Source organism: Mastigoproctus giganteus, chromosome 6 (assembly GCF_048544385.1).
Source record: "Mastigoproctus giganteus isolate SK-2022 chromosome 6, ASM4854438v1, whole genome shotgun sequence".
NCBI classification, from domain to species: domain Eukaryota; kingdom Metazoa; phylum Arthropoda; class Arachnida; order Uropygi; family Thelyphonidae; genus Mastigoproctus; species Mastigoproctus giganteus.
The window spans coordinates 203,371,641-203,398,267 of NC_143580.1; the positions used below are offsets into that span (position 1 = coordinate 203,371,641).

The 26,627-nt window shown below is 39.2% G+C and overlaps 1 protein-coding gene across 1 annotated transcript in view; it reads left to right on the plus strand.

The window, feature by feature from the left end:
• The window catches only part of LOC150084891 (uncharacterized), a 129,427-nt gene that overhangs the window by 81,624 nt on the left and 21,176 nt on the right, over positions 1-26,627 (plus strand). Inside the window, exons 9-10 of the mRNA XM_090376383.1 lie at positions 13,133-13,303; positions 25,075-25,164. Coding sequence (XP_090232509.1) covers positions 13,133-13,303; positions 25,075-25,164 — 261 coding nt within the window. The remainder of the gene's footprint in view (positions 1-13,132; positions 13,304-25,074; positions 25,165-26,627) is intronic.

Below are 26,627 nucleotides of genomic sequence, written 5' to 3' on the forward strand. Positions count from 1 at the left end.
TTGTCAATATTTTGGTGGGAACTTCGTAACTTTCATTTGGTAGCTTAAATTTAACTTCTCCAGCTGTTTTTTGAAAAAAATACTAAACCGTTGAAAAACTTCTGGAGAAGTTTTTTCAACAGTTTAATTTCTATAATTTTTGTTAATATAAAGTCTGTAATATATTGTAAATTTATATTTTGTAATCTTCTAAAGTAATGATTTTTATCTAAATAATGGTTGCTACCAGATCCATTTACAACACAAAGTCAAGAACATTGTAACTCAGACAGAAATGCTTGTTGGCATTTCCGGTGTGAGTCACAAGTTTGTCATTTGCATATCCTGTAGCATGTACTCTAAGGTTAGTTTATTAGGCAAACAGCTCAACTGGTAGTTATTTTCTTTACTCAATGCAAGGAGTGTACTGATCTCAAATTAGAACTTGATGCATTACAAGAAGAATTTGAGTCACTGAAGAAATGAGTGCTTGCCCTAGAAACAAATGTAACTTGAAGCTCATCAGGAACTTAAGTATCTTGTGACCTGCCAAGTGATGCGCCCCTGATTTGGGTCCCAAAAAGAATAGTAAAGTGCAAACTTCTCTAGTTGAAGGTGAATAGTTTTATTAGGAGACTATTGTCACGGAAACAGGTAACAGTTTTTGTAATAAAGTTAGGTGGACCAGAACCAGGTTTTGTTTCCTGGAAGCAACAATTGATGATGTTATCAACAGATTGTCAGATTTTAAGGGATATAAAGAGAGCATTATTATTTATATGGGGACTAGCAATAATAAACAAACATGACCTGACTATTTGTTGGATAAATATAGGCCCATGCTGAAAAAATGCTGAGTTAAGTCAGAATGTTTGTGTCTGCAATACTGCCTAGACACGATAGGAAGGATTATATGCTGAAAGCCATTAATAGTAATGGAGGCATGTGATGCATGAAAGCAAGCATATGAGCATCAACTAAAAAAAAAAAAAAAAAAAACAACAGTTCCCTGTAAAAGTTTGTCCAGTTCCTCCTTGAATTTATTTAAGCTATCAGCTTCCACAATGACAGATGGAAGTTTGTTCTGGCAATTAACCACTCACTTTCTGCAGGCAAATTTTCTCACATCTATTCTACAGCTGTCTTTCCTTGAATTCCATAAATTTGAATTTATGCCCCCTTAGGTCAGTAATCTGAGCAAGCAGAAGAATCCCATTAGAATTCAGCATGCTCAACCCATATAAGGCCTTATACACCTCAATCAGATCACATTGCCGGGCTAGCCAGGTAGGTAAAGTGCCTGCCTGGCAACCCAAAGGTTGCGGGTTCGATTCCCGCCTCGGGTTTGGATCAGAGTATTGCAAAAACCTTGGGAGGTGCATTATGGCCACAGAAGCCTATGCGCCAACAACTACCAAAAAAAAAAAAAAAAAATCATCTTGCAGGTGCCTACCCTCCAGCCATACAATTTGCAGAACTTAAGCCTCTCTTAGAAAGAGGACCCCTTTGTTCCCCTCACCAATCTTGTTACCCTTCTCTGTACACGCTCAAGCAAATCTACATCCTTCCTGAAATGAGGCCTCCAGACCTGTACGCAGTACCCAGGCATGGCCTGACCATTGCCTTATACAAAGGGATAACACCTCCTTTTCCCTGCTAGCAAAATTCCTGTATATCATTGACAAAACCCCATGACCTGATCTGACAGCCTGTCTGCATTGCTCAGAATACTTCATATCTGACTGCACAATTACTCCCAGGTCTTTTTCATTTTCTACCACCCTAAGTATAGTACCACACAGTTGGTATGTTTCTCTGGAGTTACTTCTACCCATATGCAGTACTTTACATTTGTCAATGTTAAACTTCAGTTTCCACTTCTCAGCCCATCTGCTGAAATTTTCTAGATCCTGTTGCAGTAGCATATTAACTGAAGACTTGGCTCTAAGGGGAGGGGAATTTTTTAGGAATTTTAAGGATTACATGCTGAAAGCCTCGTGGGTTAACTGAAGACTTGAGGGAATCTGCAGGACTCTAGTGGGGAGGGGAATTTTTATCAGCATGGCCCATACTTGTAGATAGAAGGAATCTATTTTGTAGAGATGGTGTTCATTTGAACAAAGGTGGTGCAAGGATTTTTGCCAATGTCATTGAGAATATTGGAATTCAGGGAAACTGCTAGTTAGGGAGGAGAAGGGTAATATTAATCCATGTTTATCTGGTGATATGGGTCAAAGTAATGCTTGCACTCACCCCAAGAATTCTTGTTTATTGCTACAACACTGATGTTAGAAAGATGGTCTGAGGGTAGCAACATGAAATGTTGCTACCCTCATGTATGTATAACGTATTTAGGAAAGATAGAGAAGATAGAAGGGGTGGTGTAACATCACAGGGCTTGAAGTACAGGAACCATTGTCAGGTAGTGATCATGCAATCATCAGTTGGAAGGTGAACAAAGATGTTGCAGTAGGTAAAGGCAAGGGTTTTAATTTCAGAAGAGAGGGCTTTGACAGTTTAAGGTGCTGTATGACATCTATTAATTGGGCAGATTGCAGAGTGAGGGTGAATACATTTGAATTATGGAAATCACAGAAGCCATGAATGCATACATACCATTAAGAAAATATTGCAGGAGGAGGATGTCGAAATTGATGAATGCAGAGCTGGCTGATCAAATAGAGCAGAAAAAGATAGCATGGGATAGTTACAGAGCAACGAAAAATACTGAAGCTTACAAAAAACACAATTTGATTTGTAATACTACCGCAAATAAGATTAGGGAGTCCAAGGCTATGTATGAGAAAGCACTGACTAAGAAAGTAAACAATGGGGAAAAGGAATTTTTTATGTATATGAATAAAATGAAGAAGAAAGCGAATCAGATTGGCCCCTTGTGCACTGGTGGGAAAGTCTTAGATAACCCAGCTGAAGTTGCTGATGAATTGAATAGGTACTTTGCATCTGTCTTTGCTGACAAAAGACCCTTCATGCTGAGAAGAGACTCTGTGAGTGAGGCTGAACATACGAAATTATTGATTTTGAAATTACAGATGACTGTTTATTAGAAAAATTTTCGAGCATAAAGGCAAGTAAGGCTCCCAGAGTTGATGATACATACGTAGTAATTTTGAGGAATGCCACCAGTGAAGTTAATTATGAAGGTATCGTTGGACTTGGGAGAGATTTCTTTGGATTGGAGAAATGCCAGTGTATCTCCAATACATAAAGGCAGTTCTAAGAGTGAAGTCACTAACTACAGACCAGTTAGTGTGGCTTCTGTGGTTGGGAAAAGTCTTAGAAGAAATGATTAAGAGCACCATCCAGGGACATTTAGATAGATATGGCATTCTGAAGGACACACAACATAGTTTTGTTAAGGGAAAATCATGTTTAGCTAATTTAGTAGGCTATTTTCAGGGAAGAAGGTAGAGAGTTGTGATTATTGGATATTCTTCAGATGTTGTAACATCAGGAATGGAGTCCTCTAAGGATCAGTTCTTGGACTATTGTTGTTTCTGATTTTCATAAAAAATGTCGACAAAGGGATAGAAGGCATGATATCAGAATTTGCAAGTGACGTAAAGGTTGGTAGAGTCATTAATGATCAGTGCTCAGCAGTGCTCTTTCAGGATGATTTGAGTAGACTTCAAAAATAGTCAGAAAAGTGACAGCTTTGTTTAATGTGGCAAAATGTGAGGCTTTACAGTTCGGAATAGCAACCTCAAAATAAATTATACACTTGGTGGGATTGAATTAAAAATGGTAGAGGAAGAAAGGGATCTGGGAGTTACGATACAGACAGATATGAAGTTTTCTGAGTAGTGTAAACGGGCAGCCGGGAAAGCCCATGGTGTCCTATCGATGATTTATTAAACATTATCCTGTAGAGATAGGCAGGTCATAATCCCACTGTATAATACAATTGTAAGACCACATCTGGAATACTGCATTTAAGTATGGAGACCTCACCTGAAAAAAAGAAAAAGTCATTTAACTTCTTGAAAGGGTCCAAAGATGGGCAACTACCATGGTGATATCAGCAAAAGAGTGGCTGTAGAAGGAAAGACTCCAGCTTGGCAACTAGGAACCTCAGAGGTGACCTGATTGTGGTTTTTAAGGCCCTGAGAGGGGTTAGTAAAATGAATGATGATAGAATTTTCACTGTTATAAAGAATTCCAGACTGGCCATAAATTCATATTACAGGAGAAGGGGTTAAAATGGATTGTAGGAAGTTTTTTTTTAGCCAGTGATTTGATAATTTTTGAAGTGAGTTGCTTTCACAGGTAGTTGAGGCTGACAGTTTGAATAAATTCCATGGTCAAGTGGATAGTTACTTATGTGTGGAGGGAAGCACATAATTTGTATTTTCTTATCTGCTTGTTTTTTTTTTTTTTTTTAATACTATTACTATAAGACCTTTTCTAGTAAGGACAAGGATGTTATTATCCCTCTGTACAAGACAATGGTAAGACCTAAAAAAGGCATAGATCTTGCAGAGGATTCAGGGAAGGGTAATCAGATTAGTGATGAGTGCAAATTAATTTAATATGAAGATTGGCTTAAAAGAAGTGGATTGCAAAGTGTGACAACTAGATGACAACTAGACATCTAAGGGGAAATCTCACTGAGGTTTATAGGGCACTGAAAGGGTTGAGTAATTGAATAAGGAAGGCTGTTCCCCCTCACAGGTAAGACAAGAACCAGGGGGCATAAATATAAAATATCAGGGAATATCAGAAGATTGCACCTTGCAAAGTTCACCTATGGGTAACTGGTTGTTGAACATTGGAATGAGTTGCCTCTGAACATGGCTGAATTAGAGTCAATGCATTTCAAAGCAGAATTAGATGGTTACCTTGTGGGAATGGGAACAGTACAAATGCTCTTGTATTTTATTATTATTTTATTTATTTTTATTCATATTTTGGCTGATAGAAAATAGCTGTTTCCTTGCATCATTTGACCTTACTAATACTCATAACTTGGTATGCTTCTGATATCCCATCCCTAAAAATTCTTCACATGTGAATGTAGATACAAAATTTTTATTGAGTTTGTTAGCAACCTGAATAGGACCATCAGTAGTTATGCCATTCATTTCTGGTGGACCAGTGTAGTTCATTCATTTCCTTCTGGTGTTAAAATAATCAAAAAATTCTCTGCTGCTTTTCTTCACATTTTTAGCCAAAGGCTTCTTTAAGTTGACTTAAGCTTGCTTAATTCCCTTAGTGACTTGATTGCAGACTAGTTTATACAGGTAGGTCCCATTTTATGATGGTCCATTTTACTTTTCACATTAACGACTGTTTCAAAATATTACCTGAAAAAATTGAAAATAACAAAAAAATCACAACTCAGTAACACATTGCAGCAACGCCTGTGAGTCCAAACATGCACTAGGCATTTCTTTTGTTTTTTGTGGTGTATTGTGGGTGGAATGATAGCGACACCTAGAGTTGTTTACATTCAGTGCGCCATGTTGGTTTTGTTGCAAATTTTCCCTCAATTGTTAGTGGGTTTCACAGTTATTATAGTGCTATTTCTCATTAATAATAATAATAATAATAATGTCTTGTGTAATCATAAGCTCTAAGCATAGGGCAGTGTCTGTGCCAGGGGGATCCAAAAGAGTGTAAAACACTCACAAGGAGAAAATGGATGCGATTCGTTGCATGGGTTTGGTGAATTTAAGTTTAGCACCTTCTACTGTATCAACAATTATGAACAATGTTGATAAAATAAAGCGCACACACACACACACACACATACTCAGGGATAACAAGTGTGTCATCCTCCAGAACAACGTATTCACGCAATGAGACAATGGAAAAAATGGAGAAATTGTTAGTGTTGTGGGTTGACAATATGAACCAAAATAACGTTCATGTTACACAGGCGGTAATTCTGGACGAGGTGAAGTTGTTATTTGATGAAATATGTGTGGAGTCTGGTAGCACTGAAACATATATGGCCAGCAAAGGATGGTTTCATTGGTTTAGAAACCGTTCTAAAATTCACGATGTGAAAGTGTCTGGTGAGGTTGCTAGTGCTGATGTTGCAGTGACGGAAAAGTATCCTTTTGAATTTAAATGTTTAATAGACGAAGGCAACTACCACCCTGATTTAGTTTTTAATGTGGACAAAATGGGGCTTTATTGGGAAAAATTGCCAAGTAGAACGTACATTGCCTGTGAGGAGAGGTCTTCCCCTGGTTTCAAGGTTGCAAAAGATCGGTTGATATTGCTTCTGGGTGGCAATGCATTGGGAACATTTAAACTCAAACCGATGTTGGTGTACCATTCAGAGATGAATGGTACACCAACATCGGTTTGAGTTTACCTGAAGGGCATGGTGAAGACACAACTTCCTGTGTTTTGGCGCTCTAATAAAAAGGCGTAGGTGACTCAGACAATTTTTAGCGAATGGTGTAGCTCGTACTTTTGTCCAGAGGTTGCTCAGTTTTGTTTGATTGTTTGTTATTTGGTTTTTAGGAGCATTAGCAACTAAGGCCATATTGCTCCGGGTATATGCAGTGGTCATTCCCTGACTTTTCCACATCCTCTGTATTTGGTGGTCACGGACTCAAACCCAGGTCTAATCAAGAAGCTTGTGCTACGCACTGCTGTTCCTGCCCACGTGGCTACGGAGGCGCCGCTCAGTTTTGTGCAGCAAATGGCTTGCCTTCCAAAGTCATGTTGGTGCTGGACAATACCTCAGGACCTCCAAGCCAACCTCCAAGAAATCCACAATGACCATTTGGAAGTTGAGGTTGTGTATTTGCCTCCCAACACAACTTCACTTTTGCAACTGATGGATGAGGGTATAATTGCGACCTTTAAGGCATATTATTTGCTTACGACTTTCAAAGGGATTGTTGAGGCTGTGCAGTCTGATATAACTGTGAGGGACTACTGGAAGTCATATAACATCCTGAATGACATCACAAACATTGATTCTGCCTGGGAGGAAGTGTCACAGTCCTGCACGAATGGCGTCTGGCGTAAATTGTGGCCCAAAGCAGTGATTGATTTTGTAAGGATTGAGCCAGTTTCGGAAGTGGCTAAAGGTTTTTCTCGCATGGCTAAGGCTGTTTGCATTGACAATGTTGATCCAGATGATGTTGACCAGTTGCTATAGTCATGTTGAGCCACTTTCGAGGGAGGAATTGGAGGAACTGACTGCAACTTCAACAATGAGGCTGACACACCAGATGGAGTGGAAGAGTTGGAGCCAATCAGAACATTAAAAACAAAACATTCAGAGTGCTCTTGCCAAAATTCGTAGTGCATTTGATGAACTTTGTGATAATGATCCTGATTGGGAATGTAGCCATGGCATTCAAAGAGGTGTCAATATGATGTTTAAGCCCTACTATAGCATCTTGAAAGAAAGAAGTAGGAAGTCATGCCAGACATCAATACTACAGTTCTTGACAAAGAAGGGAAAGGAACTCTCAGAACCCGATGACCCTTAATCAGGAACCTCCCATTAATGTCGTCCCATTATGCCATTGTCACATAAAATATCAGTGAAGTAAATACGTACTCAAGTGATGACACCACAGGACCAAAGTAAGTTAAAATTTAATTGTTTTATGCATAAGTACAAATAAAACATGTGCATTAAATGTTTAAAATATTTAATTATTTATAAAAAAACAGAAATATTAGCACATGCTTGGGAAAATTTTGGGAATTTTGGAACCTATCTCATTCAATTACATTATAATTTGGTCTTATTTTACGACTTTTCATTTTCCAACCCTATTTTGTTGGAACCTAACCCTGCCGTAAAACGGGTCCTACCTGTACTTTCTATGGTAATTTATAATCATCCCATGCATTTTTATTCTCTGCCTCTAGTCTCATCATTTTATGTGACATCCATTTAGATCTAAACCCTGAATAATATCTTCTATGATTACTGCCCTGAATTCTTCCCATTTAGAGTTTGCAGTTGGTCTTATTGAAAAGAATATTAAAACTATAAAAGACCATTGTAGCCACCTTTACAAAAGCAAAATCCCTTCCTTTTACTCTGACAGTAACTATATAGTAAATCTGACATCGATACCTAGTGGTTCATTTATCTAGTGATTCCTAATGCACTGGAGAGTCACTGCTGATAATCAGATCAATAGTATTGCTTTCCCTTGTTTTCTCCCTAACATGCTGCTGTAAAAAAACAGTGATATCCAGTAAATCCAGAAATATTTTACTACTGTATATTGACCAGCTCTCAAGTTTCAGTCAATATCTTGTAAGTTAAAATTCCTTATTAGAACATATTCTGATTTACTGGCCAATTCTCTTTGTCTGTTTCATTCATTTTATCTATGTCCTGCTTCTACTCTTTTTGCTTATGCCATAACAAATTGATTCAACATTACACACTACTTTTGTCAACCAGGTGCGCTGCCTTAACCGAGAGCATGACTCCTTCTCCTGTCCTCTGTCTCCTTTCTGTATACTTTTTGTACCCACCCTACTGAAATTCTTTATACTGAAATAATTGCAGGTGCCTACTCTCCAGGCACTGCAATTTAAGCCTTTCTTGGTAAGAGCACCCATTTGTTCCCCTCACCAATCTTGTTGTCCTTCTTTGTACTCGTTCTAGAAACTCTACATCCTTCCTAAAATGAAGCCTCCAGACCTGTACACAATACTCTAGGTATGGCCTGACCATTGCCTTGTATACTGTGATAATCACCTCCCTGTTCCTGCTAGCAAAATTCCTATATATCATTGACAAGACTCCATGACCTGCCCTGGCAGCTCATTTACACTACTCAGCGAACTTCATATTTGACTGCACAATTACCCTCAGGTCTTTTTCACTTTCCACTTCCCTGAGTGTAGTTCCACACAGTTGGTACGTTTCTCTTCGGTTATTGGTACCCATATGCAGTACTTTGCATTTGTCAATGTTAAACTTCAGTTGCCACTTCTCAGCTCATTTGCCCAACTTATCTAGATCCAGTTGGAGTAGCATACTGTCTTTACTGTTGTTAACAACCCTGCCAACCTTTGTATCATCTGCAAACTTGGACATTAAACCTGATATACCTTCATCAGTATCATTGATAAATATACGAAACAACAATGGGCCCAACACCGAATCCTGGGGAACTGCACTAATAACATTTGTCCACGAAGAGCAGTGTCCATTGATTATCACTCTCTGTCGTCTCCCACTCAACCATCCCTTTATCCATTGTAACAATTTACCCTTGATGCCATACCTTTCCAATTTGTACAGCAGTCTTCCATGTGCAACAGTATCAAAAGCTTTCCTGAAATCCAAGTATATGATATCAAAATTATTTTTGGCATTCTGTTCCTTTGTGACCACATCATAGTATCCAGTCAAATTGTTCAGACAAGATCTCCCTTTAACAAACCCATGCTGTGTCTTAACTATTACTGCAGTCTTGTCTAGCTGATCCTGCAATGCTTTTTTAACCAGTGATTCCATTATTTTCCCTGGAACACAAGTTAAACTAACAGGTCTATAGTTACTTGTCACCTTTTGTGAATTGGTGATACGTTTGCACACCTCCAGTCCATGGGGACCTCCTCTGAGTCCAAGGAAGCTCTCATAATCATGGCTAAGGATTTGCTTACTTCCTTTGCTGCCTCCTTTAATATAACTGGATAGATCCCATCCACCTCAGATACCTTTTTTATGTTTAACTTCAACAATTTCTCCTTCACTTTGCTCTCTGTTATAACAAAATCACTTAGCTCACTGTTATAGTTTGATAAACTTCTGGCACTCCCCTCATTGAATAACTCCTCATGTGTGAATGTAGATGCAAAATACTCATTCAGTTTATCAGCTACCTGAGCATGATCATCAATAGTCAACCCATCTATGTTAAGTGGTCCAATCAGATTCACCCCTTTCCTTCTAGAGTTTACATAAATAAAGAACTCTTTGCTGTTTTTCTTTGCATCCTTTGCCAAAGATTTCTCATAATCTGCCTTCACCTGCCTAACCTCCTTTGTGACTTGATTACAGACTAGTTTATATCTGCCATAGGCTTCTGTGTCACCTGATAATTTATATGCATCCTATACATTTTTCTTTTCTGCCATGTGCCTCATTAATTCATTTGACATCCATTTAGGCCTAAACCCTGAACAGTATTTCTTAGTTGGAATGAAAAGCCTAGTAGCCTCCAAAATTAAGTCCCTGAAGGCTTCCCATTTAGAACTCAAAGTTCGTAACATCATCAGTTTTTCACACTGTATAGAATTTAAAAACTGTCTGAGACCCCTGTAATCATCTTTACGAAAGCAAAAGCCCTTTCCTTTAGCCTTGAATGTAGTTACATCTTTAAGTAATTCACACATCAAGACATTGATCACTATCACTCAGTGGTTCCTTTATTCACAAATTCTTAATGCATGAATAATCACTGTTGATAATCAGATCAACAGGGATATCAGAAACATGATTGGACCATGTTTCTGATATCCCTGTAATCCACATTTGATAATTTAACCAATACTTCAAATTCATCAAATTTATTTACTATACTCCTTGCATTAGTGTAAAAGCTATACTCCTTGCATTAGTGTAAACGCTATACTCCTTGCATTAGTGTAAAAGCAAGTAATGTGCACCTGTTTTGGTTCTTAGTAACCATAACTGAGTCCAGTAATTAATTTGTAAAAAGCTGTTACGAAATAATTTTTATTTTCTGTGATAAACTGTCACAAAAAAGTCAAAATTCAGTTCATTTAAGAATGAAATCGAATGCACCTGAAGTGTAATGCTTTACAGACATTACATAACGTGTTCTATATTTGTTGTCTTGAAATGTGATTTATTTTTATTTTGGTATCGCTTGCTGTTCTGATGTAATACTCGATAAAATTTAACAGAACATGTTGAAAACGTGGTGTAACTCATGCAGCTTGCAATAAAGCCGGACAAAATTTGGTATGGTGGTGCACCATGGAATAATGATGAAATGAGGAGACAGTGAGAAACTTCGAATAGGTACACGGGACATTTATACGGGTTGTATAAAAATTGCTGAAAATGTCACATTACAGAAGTAGATGCAAGAAAATATAGTCATATGACAACAGTACGGTGTATGATACCTTCTGTCAGGCTAAATAGGCCTGACTGTGATAAACCATGCTCGATATAAGGGTGTCTATAAGATTCTGTGGCAACAAATCCCATTCTTCCACCAGTGCAGATCTTAGCTCACCAAGTGACCGGAGGAGTTTGCTGTTGGCATGCAGTGTGACGCCCAAGGGCATCCAACACATTTTCGATCGGATTTAAGTCTGATGATCGGGTTGGCAATAGCAGTTGCTGGATATCTCCAATTTCAAGATATTCATCCACCACTTGAGCTCTATGTGCAGTGGCAGAGGGTGGTAATCAATGGGTGCTGCTCTTCTTGGACTAATGTTATTAGTGGAGTCCCACAGGGTTCGTTGTTAGGTCCACTGTTGTTTTGTATATTTATCATTGATATTGATGAAGGTATATCAGGCTTAGTATCGAAGTTTGCAGATGATACAAAGGTTGGCAGGGTTGTTAGTGACAGTAATGGCAGTGTGCTACTGCAACAGGATCTAGATAATTTGGGCAGATGGGCTAAGAAGTGGCAACTGAAGTTTAACCTTGACAAATGCAAAGTACTGCATATGGGTAGAAGTAACCCCAGAGAAACGTACCAACTGTGTGGTACTACACTTAAGGTGGTAGAAAATGAAAAAGACCTGGGAGTAATTGTGCAGTCAGATATGAAGTTCTCTGAGCAATGCAGACAGGCTGCCAGGGCAGGTCATGTGGTTTTGTCAATGATATATAGGAATTTTGCTAGCAGGGAAAAGGAGGTGATTATCCCTCTGTATAAGGCAATGGTCAGGCCACGCCTTGAGTACTGCGTACAGGTCTGGAGGCCTCATTTTAGGAAGGATGTAGATTTACTTGAACGTGTACAGAGAAGGGCAACAAGATTGGTGAGGAGAATGAAGCGATCCTCTTACCAAGAGAGGCTTAAGTTCTGCAAATTGCAGTGGCTGGAGACTAGGCACCTGCACGGTGATCTGATTGAGGTATATAAGGCCTTGAATGGGTTGAGCACGCTGAATTCTGATGGGATCCTTCCACGTGTTCAGATTACGAACCTAAGGGGACATAAATTCAAATTAAGAAAAGACAGATGTAGAATAAAATGTGCGGAAATTTGCCTTTAGCCAGCGGGTGGTTAATTGCTGGAACAAACTTCCATCTGTCGTTGTGGAAGTTGATAGGTTGAATAAATTTAAGGAGGAACTGGACAGGCATTTTTTTTTTTTTTTTTTTTTGGCTGATGCTGCATAAGCTCATACATTTGCTTTCTTGCCTCACATGCCACTACTACTACCTGTGGCCGTAGCAACCTTTAGTGAGTTGATGAGAGAGCATATTGATGCTTTCCGTCTTAGTGTTAGATCCAGATAGCGGTCTGCTCTGGTTGACGCACCCCCCCTTGAGTGACCTTTGCCAGCTCTTCTTGTAATTTTTCTTGTCTCCTGAAACTGCTTCCATACTGCTGAGACTACACTGCATGACACATTAAGCTAATGTGCCACTTCTGCCTGCGACGGTCTGGTTTAAAATGTTCCAAGCCCTCCATCTAAAAGAATCATCTAAATAATGATGACTTTCCGTCCTGAATACTGGAGATGGCTATCCCACTGAACAAGCCAAAAAACGGAAATTGAGTGATGTTATCGCAACCTATGTTTTTATAGGCATGAATAATTTGCGTAGTGTGTGACTCTGTAAGGTGGTAGATCAATTTCTGTTGGTTATTCAGAATTTGCACACTGTTCAAAATAAAATATTCATGAAAAACATTTTTTGTTACCTTTGTTGAGCAGTGTACACATGTTTTAGTGCATAGAAATCTTTCATGGGATGTCTTGTTCCTCTATTTTATCTATCATGGATCAAGTGTTGAAACAACTTCTTCAATACCTTATCAGTGGGATAGATGTCATAAATTTATCTAGATAAGTTTTTTCAGATGTATACTGGTGCTTAGGCACGAGTATACATCTGATGCACTTGCAAAAGTTCTAAAACACAGATATGTTTTTTCTTGTTATTATTTGAAATTGTTTTTTTAAATAGAAAGTGGAGAAGATACTTCATGAATTAGAAACAGCACAGAGCCCAGCTAGAATTCTTCGCCATCAGGAAACTCTTTTAGCAAATGTAAAGAAAGTAAGGAATCACAAAAATATTCAGCTGTCTCAAGATCTTCATATTATTTTGTCAGAAAGAGATGCGGCTTTAGATAAGGTACCAATAAAGATTTTATATATTTCAAGATATTAAATATCTGCATTAAAAATTACATCTTTTTACTTAATACATAATAAAAACATACTGAACTTTATATTAATTTCAACTTGATAATTGTAGGGTCTGATGCTTTATATCTCTGAAAGTATTTGTTGAGATTAGCATTAGCATTAGCATTAGCAGAGGCATATGATGCAAGAAAGCAAGCTTATTCAGCATCAGCCAAAAAAAAAAAAAAAAAAAAAAAAAACCCACTCCCATTTCACCCCTCCGTTCGTTCGAAATACCTGTCCAGTTGAGCTTTAAATTTGTTTAGGCTATCAACTTCAACAACCAGTGATGGAAGTCGGTTCCACCAACCAACCACCCGCTGGCCAAAGGCAAATTTCCGCACATCTATCCGACATCCGTCCTTCCTCAATTTGAATTTATGCCCTCTGAGGTGATTATTCTGAGAAAGATGAAGAATCCCATTGGCATTGAGCATGCTCAAACCATTCAAAGCCTTATACACCTCTATCAGATCACCTCGCCGGTGCCTAGTCTCCAGACTCTGTAATTTGCAAAACTTAAGCCTTTCTTCGTAAGAGCAACCCTTTGTTCCATTTACTAATCTTGTTGCCCTTCTCTGTACCCGTTCCAGCAGCTCATCCTTCTTGAAATGAGGCCTCCAGACCTGTATACAGTACTCAAGATGTGGCCTTACCATTGCCTTATACAAGGGAATAATCACCTCCTTATCCCTGCTAGAAAAATTCCTGTATATCATTGACAAGACACCATGAGCTATTCTTGCAGCTCGTCTGCACTGCTCAGAGAACTTCATATCTGCCTGCACAATTACCCCCAGGTCCTTTTCATTCTCCACCACTGTCAGTGTAGTACCGCAGAGTTGATACGTTGCTCTGGGGTTACTGTTTCCCATATGCAGCACTTTACATTTGTCGATGTTAAACCTCATTTGCCACCTCTCAGCCCATCTGTTCAACCTGTCCAGATCCTGTTGCAGCAGCATAGCGTCAGTATTGTCCTTAACGACCCTGCCAACCTTTGTATCATCTGCAAACTTGGACATTAAACTTGATATCCCATCATCAATATCATTCATAAACACCGAAAACAACAACGGACCCAACACTGAACCTTGAGGAACTCCACTAATAACATTAGTCCACGTTGAGCAGTGTCCATTGATTACCACTCTCTGTCTTCTGCCACTCAACCATCCCCTTATCCATAGCAGCAATTTGCCTCCAATGCCACACTGCTCCAATTTGTGCAGCAGTCTTCCATGTGCAACAGTATCAAAAGCCTTTCTAAGATCCAAATATATAATATCAAAGTTATTCCCTGCATCCAGTTCTTTTGTGACTACATCATAGTATCCAATCAAATTGGTCAGGCAAGACCTGCCCTTAACAAAACCATGCTGCGTCTGAGCTATAACTGAATTCTTGTCTAGATGATCCTGCAGTGCTTCTTTAACCAGTGCCTCCATTAATTTACCTGGAACAGAAGTTAAACTAACAGGTCTATAATTACTTGTGTCAGCCTTTGAACCTCCTTTGTGAATTGGGGTCACATTTGCACATCTCCAGTCCATAGGTACCTCCCCTGAGTCCAAGGAAGCTCTCATAATTATGGCTAAGGGTTTGCTTACTTCCTTTGCTGCCTCCTTTAATATAACTGGATAGATCCCATCCACCCCAGGTGCCTTTTTTATGTTTATCCCCAACCATCTCTCCTCCACTTTCCTCTCAGTTATTACAAAATCATCCAGCTCACTGCCAATGTTTACTTTACCTACATCATTCTCCTTCCTGAATAACTCCTCATGCGTGAATGTAGATGCAAAATACTCGTTTAGATTGTTAGCCACCTGAGCAGGATCCTCAACTGTTGAACCATCAATATCCAGTGGACCAATCTGATTCATCCCTTTCCTTTTCGAGTTCAAGTATGTAAAGAACTCTTTTCTGTTTTTCTTTGCATCCTTTGCCAAGGATTTTTCATAGTCTGCCTTTGCCTGCCTAATCTCCTTTGTGACTTGGTTACAGACCAACTTATATCTATCATAGGCTTCCATGTCACCCATTAATTTGTATGTATCCCATGCATTTTTCTTCTCTGCCACATGTCTCATTAGTTCATCTGACAACCATTTAGGCCTAAACCTTGAGATTTTGCATATTCCTGTTAAGTATGCCCTTGAGGTATTCAACAATAGATTTGCATAATTTAAGTTTGTGCTACCAGATGTAGGATTAGAACAAAATTGACAAAATGTTATTGTAAAACTTTATTACTTATACAGACTTTGCAAAATTTCTTTCATTTTGATCACCACTAATGTCTCCAACACACATTGCATATGGCCACTATCTTTGAACCAGCTGATGAAAGTATTTCACCTTGACTGTTGGTTACCTCTTTAGCACATATGGGAAAAAATACGAAGGGATACAATGGTTACATATGTAACTACAATGGTAACAAGAAAAATAAGTTAACAAAAAAGAAGTGTACATAGAAGGCGTAAACAAAGATGCCACGGTTTTTGACAATGCATAATTCACCCGGGAAATATATTTCCTCGTCACACCTCCAACATAACCACTTTCCCATCTGCTAGAGACTTCTGGGAGTCAATACGGTACAAGTAAACACATGAGTTGTGTTAGGTTAGATAAGAATAGGAACAAGTGCATGTATATTTGCGTGTACACCAATGCTAGGAGTTTAGTAAATAAATTTGATGAATTTGAGGTATTGCTCAAAGCATCAAAGGCGCATATTGTTGGGATATCAGAGACGTGGTGTCACACAGATATAAGGAATGCAGAACTGGAATTTGGGGAGTACAACGTCTACAGAGGGGATAGACAGGATAGGAAGGGAGGAGGGGTTATGCTATTAGTTAAGAAACACATAAAATTCAAAGAAGTTAAGCCAGTCGACATCGCTGGACAGTGCAGTGTCGAGTCAGTTTGGTGTGACATAAGCATTGGGAGATCAAAATTGAGAGTAGGAGTGTGCTATAGGCCTAATGACTCTGATGAGTATAATAAGAAACTGTACAGAGAAATAGAGTGGGCCAGTAAATCAGAGAGTCTTATTATGGGGGATTTTAATTTCCAGATATTGACTGGAATTTGGGGGCTGGTCACTCACACACTAGCAAGGCTTTTGTGGATTAATTGGATGATTGTTTTCTACATCAGCATGTTCGGGAGGCAACTAGAGGGAGTAATACTCTTGATTTGATTATCAATAGTGATTCTTCATGCATTAAGAATCTGCAGATAAATGAACCACTAGGTGGCAGTGATCACAGTGTGTTGAAGTGGGATTTACTCAAAGAGGTAACTACCATTAGGGGTAAAGGGAAGGAGTATTGCTTTCGTAAAGCCGACTACGATGGACTGAGACAGTATTTAAATTCTATACAGTGGGATCAACTGATGATGTTACCAACAGCAAATTCAAAATGGGAAGCATTCAAAGAACTTATCTTGGAAGCTACTAGGCTTTACATACCAACTAAGAAATATTGTTCAAGGTTTAGGCCAAAATGGATGTCAGATGAACTAATGAGGCATATAGCAGAGAAGAAAAATGCATGGGATACATACAAATTAACACGTGACACAGAAGCCTATGATAGATACAAGTTGAGCTGTAACCAAGTTACAAAGGAGGTTAGGCAGGCGAAGGCAGATTACGAGAAATCCTTGGCAAGGGATGCGAAGAAAAACAGCAAAGAGTTCTTTACTTATGTAAACTCTAGAAGGAATGGGATGAATCAGATTGGTCCACTTGATATCGATGGGTCAACTGTTGATGATCCTGCTCAGGTAGCTAACAAACTAAATGAATATTTTGCATCGACATTCACACATGAGGAGTTATTCAGCGAGGGGAATGCCAGAGGTGTATTCAACTCTGGCAGTAAGATAGAGAATCTTGAAATAACTGGGAGTAAAGTGGAGGAGAAACTGTTGAAGATAAACACAAGAAAGGCACCCGGGGTGGATGGGATCTATCCAGTTATATTAAAGGAGGCAGCAAAGGAAGTAAGCAGACCCTTAGCCATAATTATGAGAGCTTCCTTGGACTCAGGGGAGGTACCCATGGACTGGAGATGTGCAAATGTGACCCCAATGCACAAAGGAGGATCAAAGGGCAACACAAGTAATTATAGACCTGTTAGTTTAACTTCTGTTCCTGGAAAATTAATGGAGGCACTGGTTAAAGAAGCACTGCAGGATCATTTAGACAAGACTTCAGATATAGCTCAGACACAGCATGGTTTTGTTAAGGGGAAGTCTTGCCTGACCAATTTGATTGGATACTATGATGCAGTCACAAAAGAACTGGATGCAGGGAATAACTGTTATTATATACTTGGATCTTAGAAAGGCTTTTGATGCTGTTGCACATGGAAGACTGCTGCACAAATTGGAGCAGTGTGGCATTGGAGGCAAACTGCTGCTATGGATAAAGGGGTGGTTGAGGGGGAGAAGACAGAGAGTGGTAATCAATGGACACTGCTCATCGTGGACTAATGTTATTAGTGGAGTCCCTCAGGGTTCAGTATTGGGTCCTTTATTGTTTTCTGTATTTATAAATGATATTGATGATGGTATATCAAGCTTAATGTCCAAGTTTGCAGACGATACGAAGGTTGGCAGGGTTGTCAAGGACACTACTGACACTATGCTGCTGCAACAGGATCTGGAAAGGTTGAGCAGATGGGCTGAGAGGTGGCAAATGAAGTTTAACATTGGCAAATGTAAAGTACTACATATGGGAAACAGCAACCCCAGAGCAACGTATCAACTCTGTGGTACTACACTGACAGCGGTAGAGAATGAAAGGGACCTGGGGGTGGTTGTGGAGGCAGATATGAAGTTCTCTGAGCAATGCAGACGGGCTGCAAGAGTAGCTCATGGTGTATTGTCAGTGATATATAGGAATTTTTCTAGCAGGGATAAGGAGGTGATTATTCCCTTGTATAAGGCAATGGTCAGGCCACACCTAGAGTACTGTATACAGGCCTGGAGGCCTCATTTCAAGAAGGATGTAGAGCTGCTGGATCGAGTACAGAGAAGGGCAACAAGATTAGTGAATGGAACAAAGGGGTGCTCTTACGAAGTTTTGCTTCGTAAGGCTTAAGTTTTGCGAATTACAGTGTCTGGAGACTAGGCACCAGCGAGGTGATCTGATAGAGGTGTACAAAGCCTTGAATGGTTTTAGCATGCTCAATGCTGATGGGATTCTTCCTCTTGCTCAGAATAATCACTTGAGAGGGCATAAATTCAAATTGAGGAAAGACAGATGTAGGATAGATGTGCGGAAATTTGCCTTTAGCCTGCGGGTGGTTGGTAGGTGGAACAGACTTCCATCCCTTGTTGTGGAAGTTGATAGCCTATAGAAGTTTAAGGCTCGGCTGGACAGGTATTTCAAACGAACAGAGAGGTGAAGTGGAAGTGGTTATTTTTTATTTATTTATTTTACTTTATAATTTTTTTGGCTGATGCTGCATAAGCTTGCTTTCTTGCATCAAATGCCTCTGCTAATGCTAATGCTATTGTTGTCACACGGACATGCGCTGTTTTACTCCAGCGTTTGTCGAGGTGTAGAATGGTTGTCTCTAGGATGGGGTGTATTCTCATGCCTTTGCAGCGGTATTGTATTCAAATTTCAATCTATTAGTTGACAAAGAGGCTCATCAGCCTCGAAAGCTTCTGCTGTATATTTGCGTTATTAAATACATTCACTGGGTTATACTGTATTTCTTTCTTAAAACGTATTGTATATAGACCATTCGATGTTTTAGTACATGGTTTTAATGCTTTAAAATGCCTCCTAATGTATACAATACGTATCATAAAACCTCAGGAATGCGAGATACACATAACAAGCGGCCCCGGGTGCCAAGCGAATTCGAGGTCAAGCGTTCAGAGTGCGAATATATAGCGATCTTTCCCAGTGATAAAAGTTCATTTTAAGTTATATCGTTTTTGACTGGAAGTTCATTTATAATTCAGTTCTATACTTGAAAAATCACAAGTAAGAACAAAGAAGGAAACTCACCTTTCTTTTTCATTATATATATTACTCTATTTTACTAATCAACTAACTTATCTAACCGCTTGGCCTCCTTGCGGCACTGCTTCTGCCTCCCCGTGGCAGGGCCGGAAACTTGGGAGGGAAAGTCAACCTCCCATGGCAAAAAGGAGCCTAACATGGACTACGACAATTACCCAGAGCTTGAGCAGCCTAGGCGCTCATCTAGTACTATCAACAATGCTGATCATGAAATTTCTCATGATGTAACAAAGTCTAAACGACTGCGTACAGACACAGACCAACAGGAATGCCCATCATTCCTTATCTTACATAGTCTGTCAGACAAATCCATGAGCACTCTCTCACCATTTTTTATACAAAAATGTTTGGAAAATGTGGCGGGCTCTCCCAAAATGGTGAGAAGACTAAGATCTGGAGACCTCTTGGTAGAAACAGTGAGTCGTGCACATTCTGAGAGACTGTTGAAACTAACAATATTTGGCGGACTACCCATTCAAGTTACCCCTCATGCAACACTAAATACTTCCAAGGGAGTAATTGCAGAGTGGGATCTGATAAATGTAACAGAAGATGAACTGGCCCAAGAACTCAAACATCAGAAAGTGATACAAGCCAAACGCATCATGATCAGGAAAGATGGAGAACTTGTTCCCACCCGCAACATCATCCTGACATTCGGAACACCTATCTTGCCATCCAGTGTCAAAGCCGGCTATCTCAACTGCCGAGTACGACCCTTTATCCCGAATCCTATAAGATGCTACACGTGCCAAAAATTTGGTCACGCACAAATGGCTTGTCGAGGAGATCCAGTCTGCCCAAACTGCGGGTCGAAAGAACATTCACACACAGACTGTGACGCCAAAACACCACACTGTCTGAATTGCAAAGGCGTGCATCCAGCCTACTCCAAGTCATGCTATCTATGGAAAACTGAAAAAAAAATCCAAAAGTACAGGGTAGAACAAAAAGTCACATACCAAGAGGCAAGAAAGCAAATTATGCTTAACGCACCTAAGAACACATATGCAGCAGCAATGCAAAAATACCAAACAACAGCAACACAAACTGAAGTATCAGTTCCCCCAACTGTGTCGATTGCAGATTGGGCCCGATCTATACTGTCACCATCAATGAAACAGACTCCAAAAGAGCAAAAGGTAGTAGATAGAGCCAACAACACCCCTGTTACAGTCCCACCAGCAACCCCACATAGACCATCAGATATTTCAAAGTCAAAAACCGACTCAGTTACAGATAGGAAGACAAGCAATATCACTTCAGCAAATATGGACACTGATAACAATACTGACCCAAATGAACCTATCCTAGATCTTCATGCAGAAGATGTCATGGATATCGGACACCCAACCTTTCCAAGAAAAGAGAAAATGAAACTCGATCGCCACAAACAGCCTGGGAATAAAAAAGACTCAGAATCTACCTCAAGTAACAGAACCAAATAATGCACCAAATCATACAGTGGAACTGTAGAGGAATTCGCAGTAACATTGATGATATTCACGAGTTAATTAATCGTTACCATCCCGTAGGCATCTGCCTACAAGAGACAAATTTAACACAGCATGTATCACTCTCAATTAAGAATTATGCACTCTTTAGAAAAGACAGAACTACTACAAATAATGCTCACGGAGGGGTAGCCATACTCATAGACTCACGAGTACCTTGCAGATTAATTCCTTTACAAACCTCCATCGAAGCTGTTGCAACACGTATTGTCATTGGTATTACTTTGACAATTGTTTCTATCTACCTATCACCCAATCACTCCTATACCATCCATGAACTGGAAGATCTTATTCAGCAGTTGCCAACCCCTATCTGTTTATTGGGCGACTTCAATGGACACCATCCATTGTGGGGTTCTCCCAATGCAGATGGACGAGGACAACTTATCGAACAGCTTGCTGACAGACAAAATCTGACTATACTAAATACTGGCTTGCCAACTTACATCCATCTCTCTACGGGTAGAACTTCTGTAATAGACCTTTCGATATGCGCTCCGATCCTCTTCCCTAGTATTGAGTGGACGGCCCTCGACAACCCGCTAAATAGTGATCACTTTCCGCTAATATGTAAGATTCAAACAGGACATTCCATAATTTCCCAAAACTACGTAAAATGGAAATTCCACAGAGCAGATTGGGCAAAATTCACTTCCCGAGTGTCCTTTGATGAACAGATAATCGAAACCTGTCCTATTGACAGAGCTACTGATCACATCACGAGACAAATACTGGCTGCTGCATGCACTGCGATTCCACAATCACAGTCAACAACCCATAGAACCATAAACTATTGGTGGAACGAAGAGTGCAAAGGTGCAAAAAAAGAAAAAAACCGAGCATGGAATCTGTTTCGAAAATATCCCACCACCGCCAATCTTATAAACTACAAGAGACTCAGAGCCAAGGCCCGTCACATTAGGAAGAAAGCTAAAAGAGAATCTTGGATTCGATTTGCGAGCTCGATTAATAAAAATACTGATTCAAGAATAATATGGCGGAAAATAAAACAACTAAGTGGCAAAGTTCCCCGATTATCGTCCCCAATTCTCAACTGGAATGGACAGGATCTTTCTTCTCCTACAGATATAGCGAATGCCCTAGGGACTGTTTTTTCAGTTATCTGCCTCAACAGCATATGATCTATCATTCCAGAAGATCAAAATATTAGCTGAAAAGTCCAAACTGAACTTCAGACCTATGAGTAAATGTACTTTACCTTATAACCAGCCGCTTACAATGATTGAACTTCAAGAAGCCATATCTAGCTCAAAACACAGTGCTGCAGGCCCCCGACGGAATATACTACATAATGCTCCAACACTTAAATAAAGAATCGGTCTCTTCACTGCTCACTTTTTTCAATTGCATCTTTCTTGAACATTGTTTCCCCAGTTCCTGGCACCACTCCTATATAATAGCAATTCCAAAACCAGGAAAAGATCACTCCATTCCTGAAAACTATAGACCTATCTCTCTCACCAGCTGCTTAAGCAAAACCCTGGAAAAAATAATTCACCGTCGACTTACTTGGTTTCTCGACTCTAAAAATATAATTTCTGACAATCAATTTGGATTCAGGAAAAATCGATCAGCCCTGGATCTCATGGTCAAAGCGGAAACAAACATCAGGAATTCATTCATTCGAAATGAGCATCTCGTCATGGTATGCCTTGATGTAGAAAAAGCCTTCGACACCACATGGCGTTTTGGTATCCTAAGAGATCTGCATTCCCTTGACCTGAGAGGCCACTTACCGTACTTCATATTGAATTTCCTTCAGCACAGATCTTTTCAAGTCCGATACCGACAAGTTCTCTCTCAAACATATATACAAGAAGAAGGGGCCTCACAAGGCTCTGTGCTCAGCGTCACCTTATTCGCAATAAGAATAAACCATATGACTAAATATATGCCCAGCACTGTGAATTCATACTTCTATGCCGATGATCTCACTATTTCTTGCAGTTCTCAAAACATGACTTTCATTGAGCGGCAGCTCCAAATTTCAATTAATAATATTCAGTTATGGATGGCACAGAATGGGTATCAACTCTCTTGTCCAAAATCTAAAGTAGTTCACTTTTGTAACAAAAGGAAGATGCATTCAGATCCAGAAGTACACTTAGCAAATCAGCCTATCTCAGTTGTGAGCAGCATTCGTCTGCTTGGTCTGACTTTTGATAGTAAGTTGAACTTCATAGAGCACGTTAAACATCTAAAGACGTCTTGCCTGAAAAAAATGAACATACTCAGAGTCATTTCTTCTACATCATGGGGTGCAGATCGGTACACGTTACTGCATTTGTATAGAGCCCTAATCAGATCTCGCCTTGATTACGGTGCCCCGGTGTATGATTCTGCTAGGGAAAGCATGCTAGCGCGACTTGCACCAATTCAACACTCTGCCCTGAGGATTTCTATAGGCGCTTATAGAACTTCACCAGTTCAAAGTCTTTATATTGATGCTCATGAACTTCCTCTAACCCTCAGGAGAAAGATGTTAATTCTTAACTATACAACTAAAATCCAAAGTCTACCTACCCATCCCATTAGGCCAATACTTAACGACACACAGTTCACAACATTCTATAGAAATAAACCTAGAGCAATTCAGCCTTTTGCTCTCAGAGCTCAAGCATTATCAGAAACTTGGAATATAGATCCCGATAAAGTTCTTCAAGATTTAAGCAGTACGGATCCCCCATGGAGGTCTATTAAACCACTCTGTGACAACTATTTTCTAAACTGGGGAAAACACCCTCTTGCAAATGTTAATATACAACAACTCCATATAGCCCATACACAAAATTATCTGCATTTTTCAAAAATATATACTGACGGATCAAAATCTGAGAGTGGAGTGGGTGCTTCAGCCATTTTCCCTCATAAAACCTTCTCCATATCATTTCCCAATGAATGCAGCAGCTATACAGCTGAATTATACGCCATCAAACTTGCAGTGGAAAATATCCTCCATCTGGCCATCCATAAAAGCATGATATATACGGACTCCCAGAGTGCGATTATAGCTTTACAGAACAATTCTTCTAAAACACATCCTTTAATAAAGCTCATAAAATCGAAACTGATGCATCTTCAAGAACTACAACGAGTGGCCATTTTCTGTTGGATCCCAGGCCATGCTGGGATACAAGGAAACGAATGTGCAGACTATGCCGCCAAACATCCATCCAACAGAGAATTATCACAGCATGACGTTCCATATATTGACTACAAAAGTAACATTCGAAGAATGTGTAAAGAACAATGGAGAATTCAATGGCAAGCCCAAATGCACAATAAACTCCGCCAAATAAAACCTAAACCGCAACCGTGGACCTCCAGTTTCCGTATAAACAGGAGAGAAGAAGTAATCTTAACCAGAGCGCGAATTGGCCACAGTCATCTTACTCACCTTTATCTCCTCACAGGTAATGATCCTCCACAATGCACACAGTGCAACTGTCCACTCACAATGAAGCATATTCTTATTGAGTGTACATTATACACCACTGCCCTGCCAAGTCTCTTTTAGCTTTCTGCCAAACCTTAAAGAACCTTTGACACTCTGCCACATCATAGGTAACGACGCTAATCTGCTGGAGTTCTTTCACTTTATAAAAAAGATCAAATTATATGATCATTTTTGAGTAATACCATCAAAATCACCATGCATATGTAACATTCATAACGGTGATAGGTGCAATATGGCCTAAGTAGCCCTTGCACCAAAAAACCACCACAACAACAACATAACAAACGTCTTGGAACGGAATTCGTTCGTAAACTGAGAACCGCCTGTACTGGTAAAGAATCCGACAGCTGTATTTTAATGTGAAATTGGGCATGTTGTCAGTGGAATTTAATTTTAAGTTCAAAGTCTGGATTATAAATTTTCTCCTGGCATTCCCAAAAATTCTCTTGCCTTTCCTCCTGCTTATCTGATTGTGAGCTTTTCAGAAGTCAAAAGTTGGCAACTATGATATTATCACTCACTGGCATTACAGCTGACATTCAATAACAAGAAATTACCTTAGTTGTGCATGCTTAAAATTCTAATAAAATTAATTTTATGTTTATATTTATTAACATAAGCAAGCATTTCCAGCTCTATTAATGTTTAATGATGTCATATTTTAGGTAAAATGCATGGAAGAAGAATTAAGGCATTGGCAAGAATCCAGTGATATGTGGCAAGCTGATACAAAGCAGTGGGAATCAAATTTATTGGTATGAAGAAAAATGTTTTGGTGGTATATACTTTTAAGATATCTCTTAAATAATATGGGATGGGTGCTTTTATATTTATAATATGTTTATTGGTGGTCACATGAAACCATGATTTCAACATCCCTCGTGTTAATATGGCATTCAGGTTGTCCTACATTGCTGCCATGTCTTATGTATGTTATTTGATGAATAGAAGGGTATGGAAGCTAGACAAGGCATCCAGGTTATCTTGGAATTACCCGCACCCTGTTTTCCATTAAAAAATATATTTTTGAAGAACCACAACATTCAGTTTCTGCTTTTCTTTGTGGTTTTTTTTTTTTTTTTTTTGAAAATCATGGGCTTTCTGCTTGTACAACTATGATGTATTAAATGTCATGTTCCCAGGAACCCACATTAACAACGATTTTTTATAATAATTTAGATTACAGCTAAGAAAAAACAGATCTGTTGCATGTTTTATCATAACTATGTTACACAACTTCGAACTATTTGAAAATTTTCTAGTGCAGAATCCTGTAGCAGAGAGGATGAAATACAAAGTTTGATTAATAAGTTCAGTGAATTTTGAAAAAACAATGTGAATTTTATTTAACGATAAAGATTTAAATTGTTAATATTCTTCAATATAATATCCTTTTGCAAACACACACACACCTCTTTCATTGTGCCTGCCATTGATCAAAACGTTTTTGGAAGTCTTCTTTTGCGAGTGCTTTTGGGCAGTCTGTCATGTTTGATTGGATATCTTTAATCAACTCAAATCATTTTCTTTTTATTTCCTTACAAAAGTTGCATGGAGCCGGATCAGTCTAATAATCTGTATGCGGCACAGTGAGAATGTTTTTGTTGGCCAAAAATTGTCAAATAGAGAGTGATATATGATACAGCACATTGTCAAGGTGAAAGAGGCAATGCTTTTACCATTTTCCATGTCATTTATGATTATACCTTTCAGCAAGTTTTAAAACTTGGATTTAATAGCACCATCTCCTCGTCAAAAAAATGCAATTCACATGACCTTCACGTGCTGCGTTTTTTTTTTTTTTTTTTTTTTTTTGTCTTGGTGATATTTTCCAGTGAAATCTTTGAACCTTGGTCTCTGGAGCAAACCCTTAGCCATAATTATGAGAGCATCTTTGGACTCAGGGGAGGTCCCCACGGACTGGAGATATGAAAATGTATCCCCAATTCACAAAGGGGAATCGAAGGGTGACACGAGTAATTACAGACCAGTTAGTTTAACTTCTGTTCTGGGTAAAATAATGGAGTCACTGGTTAAAGATGCATTGCAGGATCATCTAAACAAGACTGCAGCAATAATTCAGACACAGCATGGGTTTGTTAAGGGAAAGTCTTGTCTGACAAATTTGATAGGATATTATGATGTGGTTACAAGGGAACTGGATGCAAAAAATAATTTTGATATCATATATTTGGATTTCAGGAAAGATTTTGACACT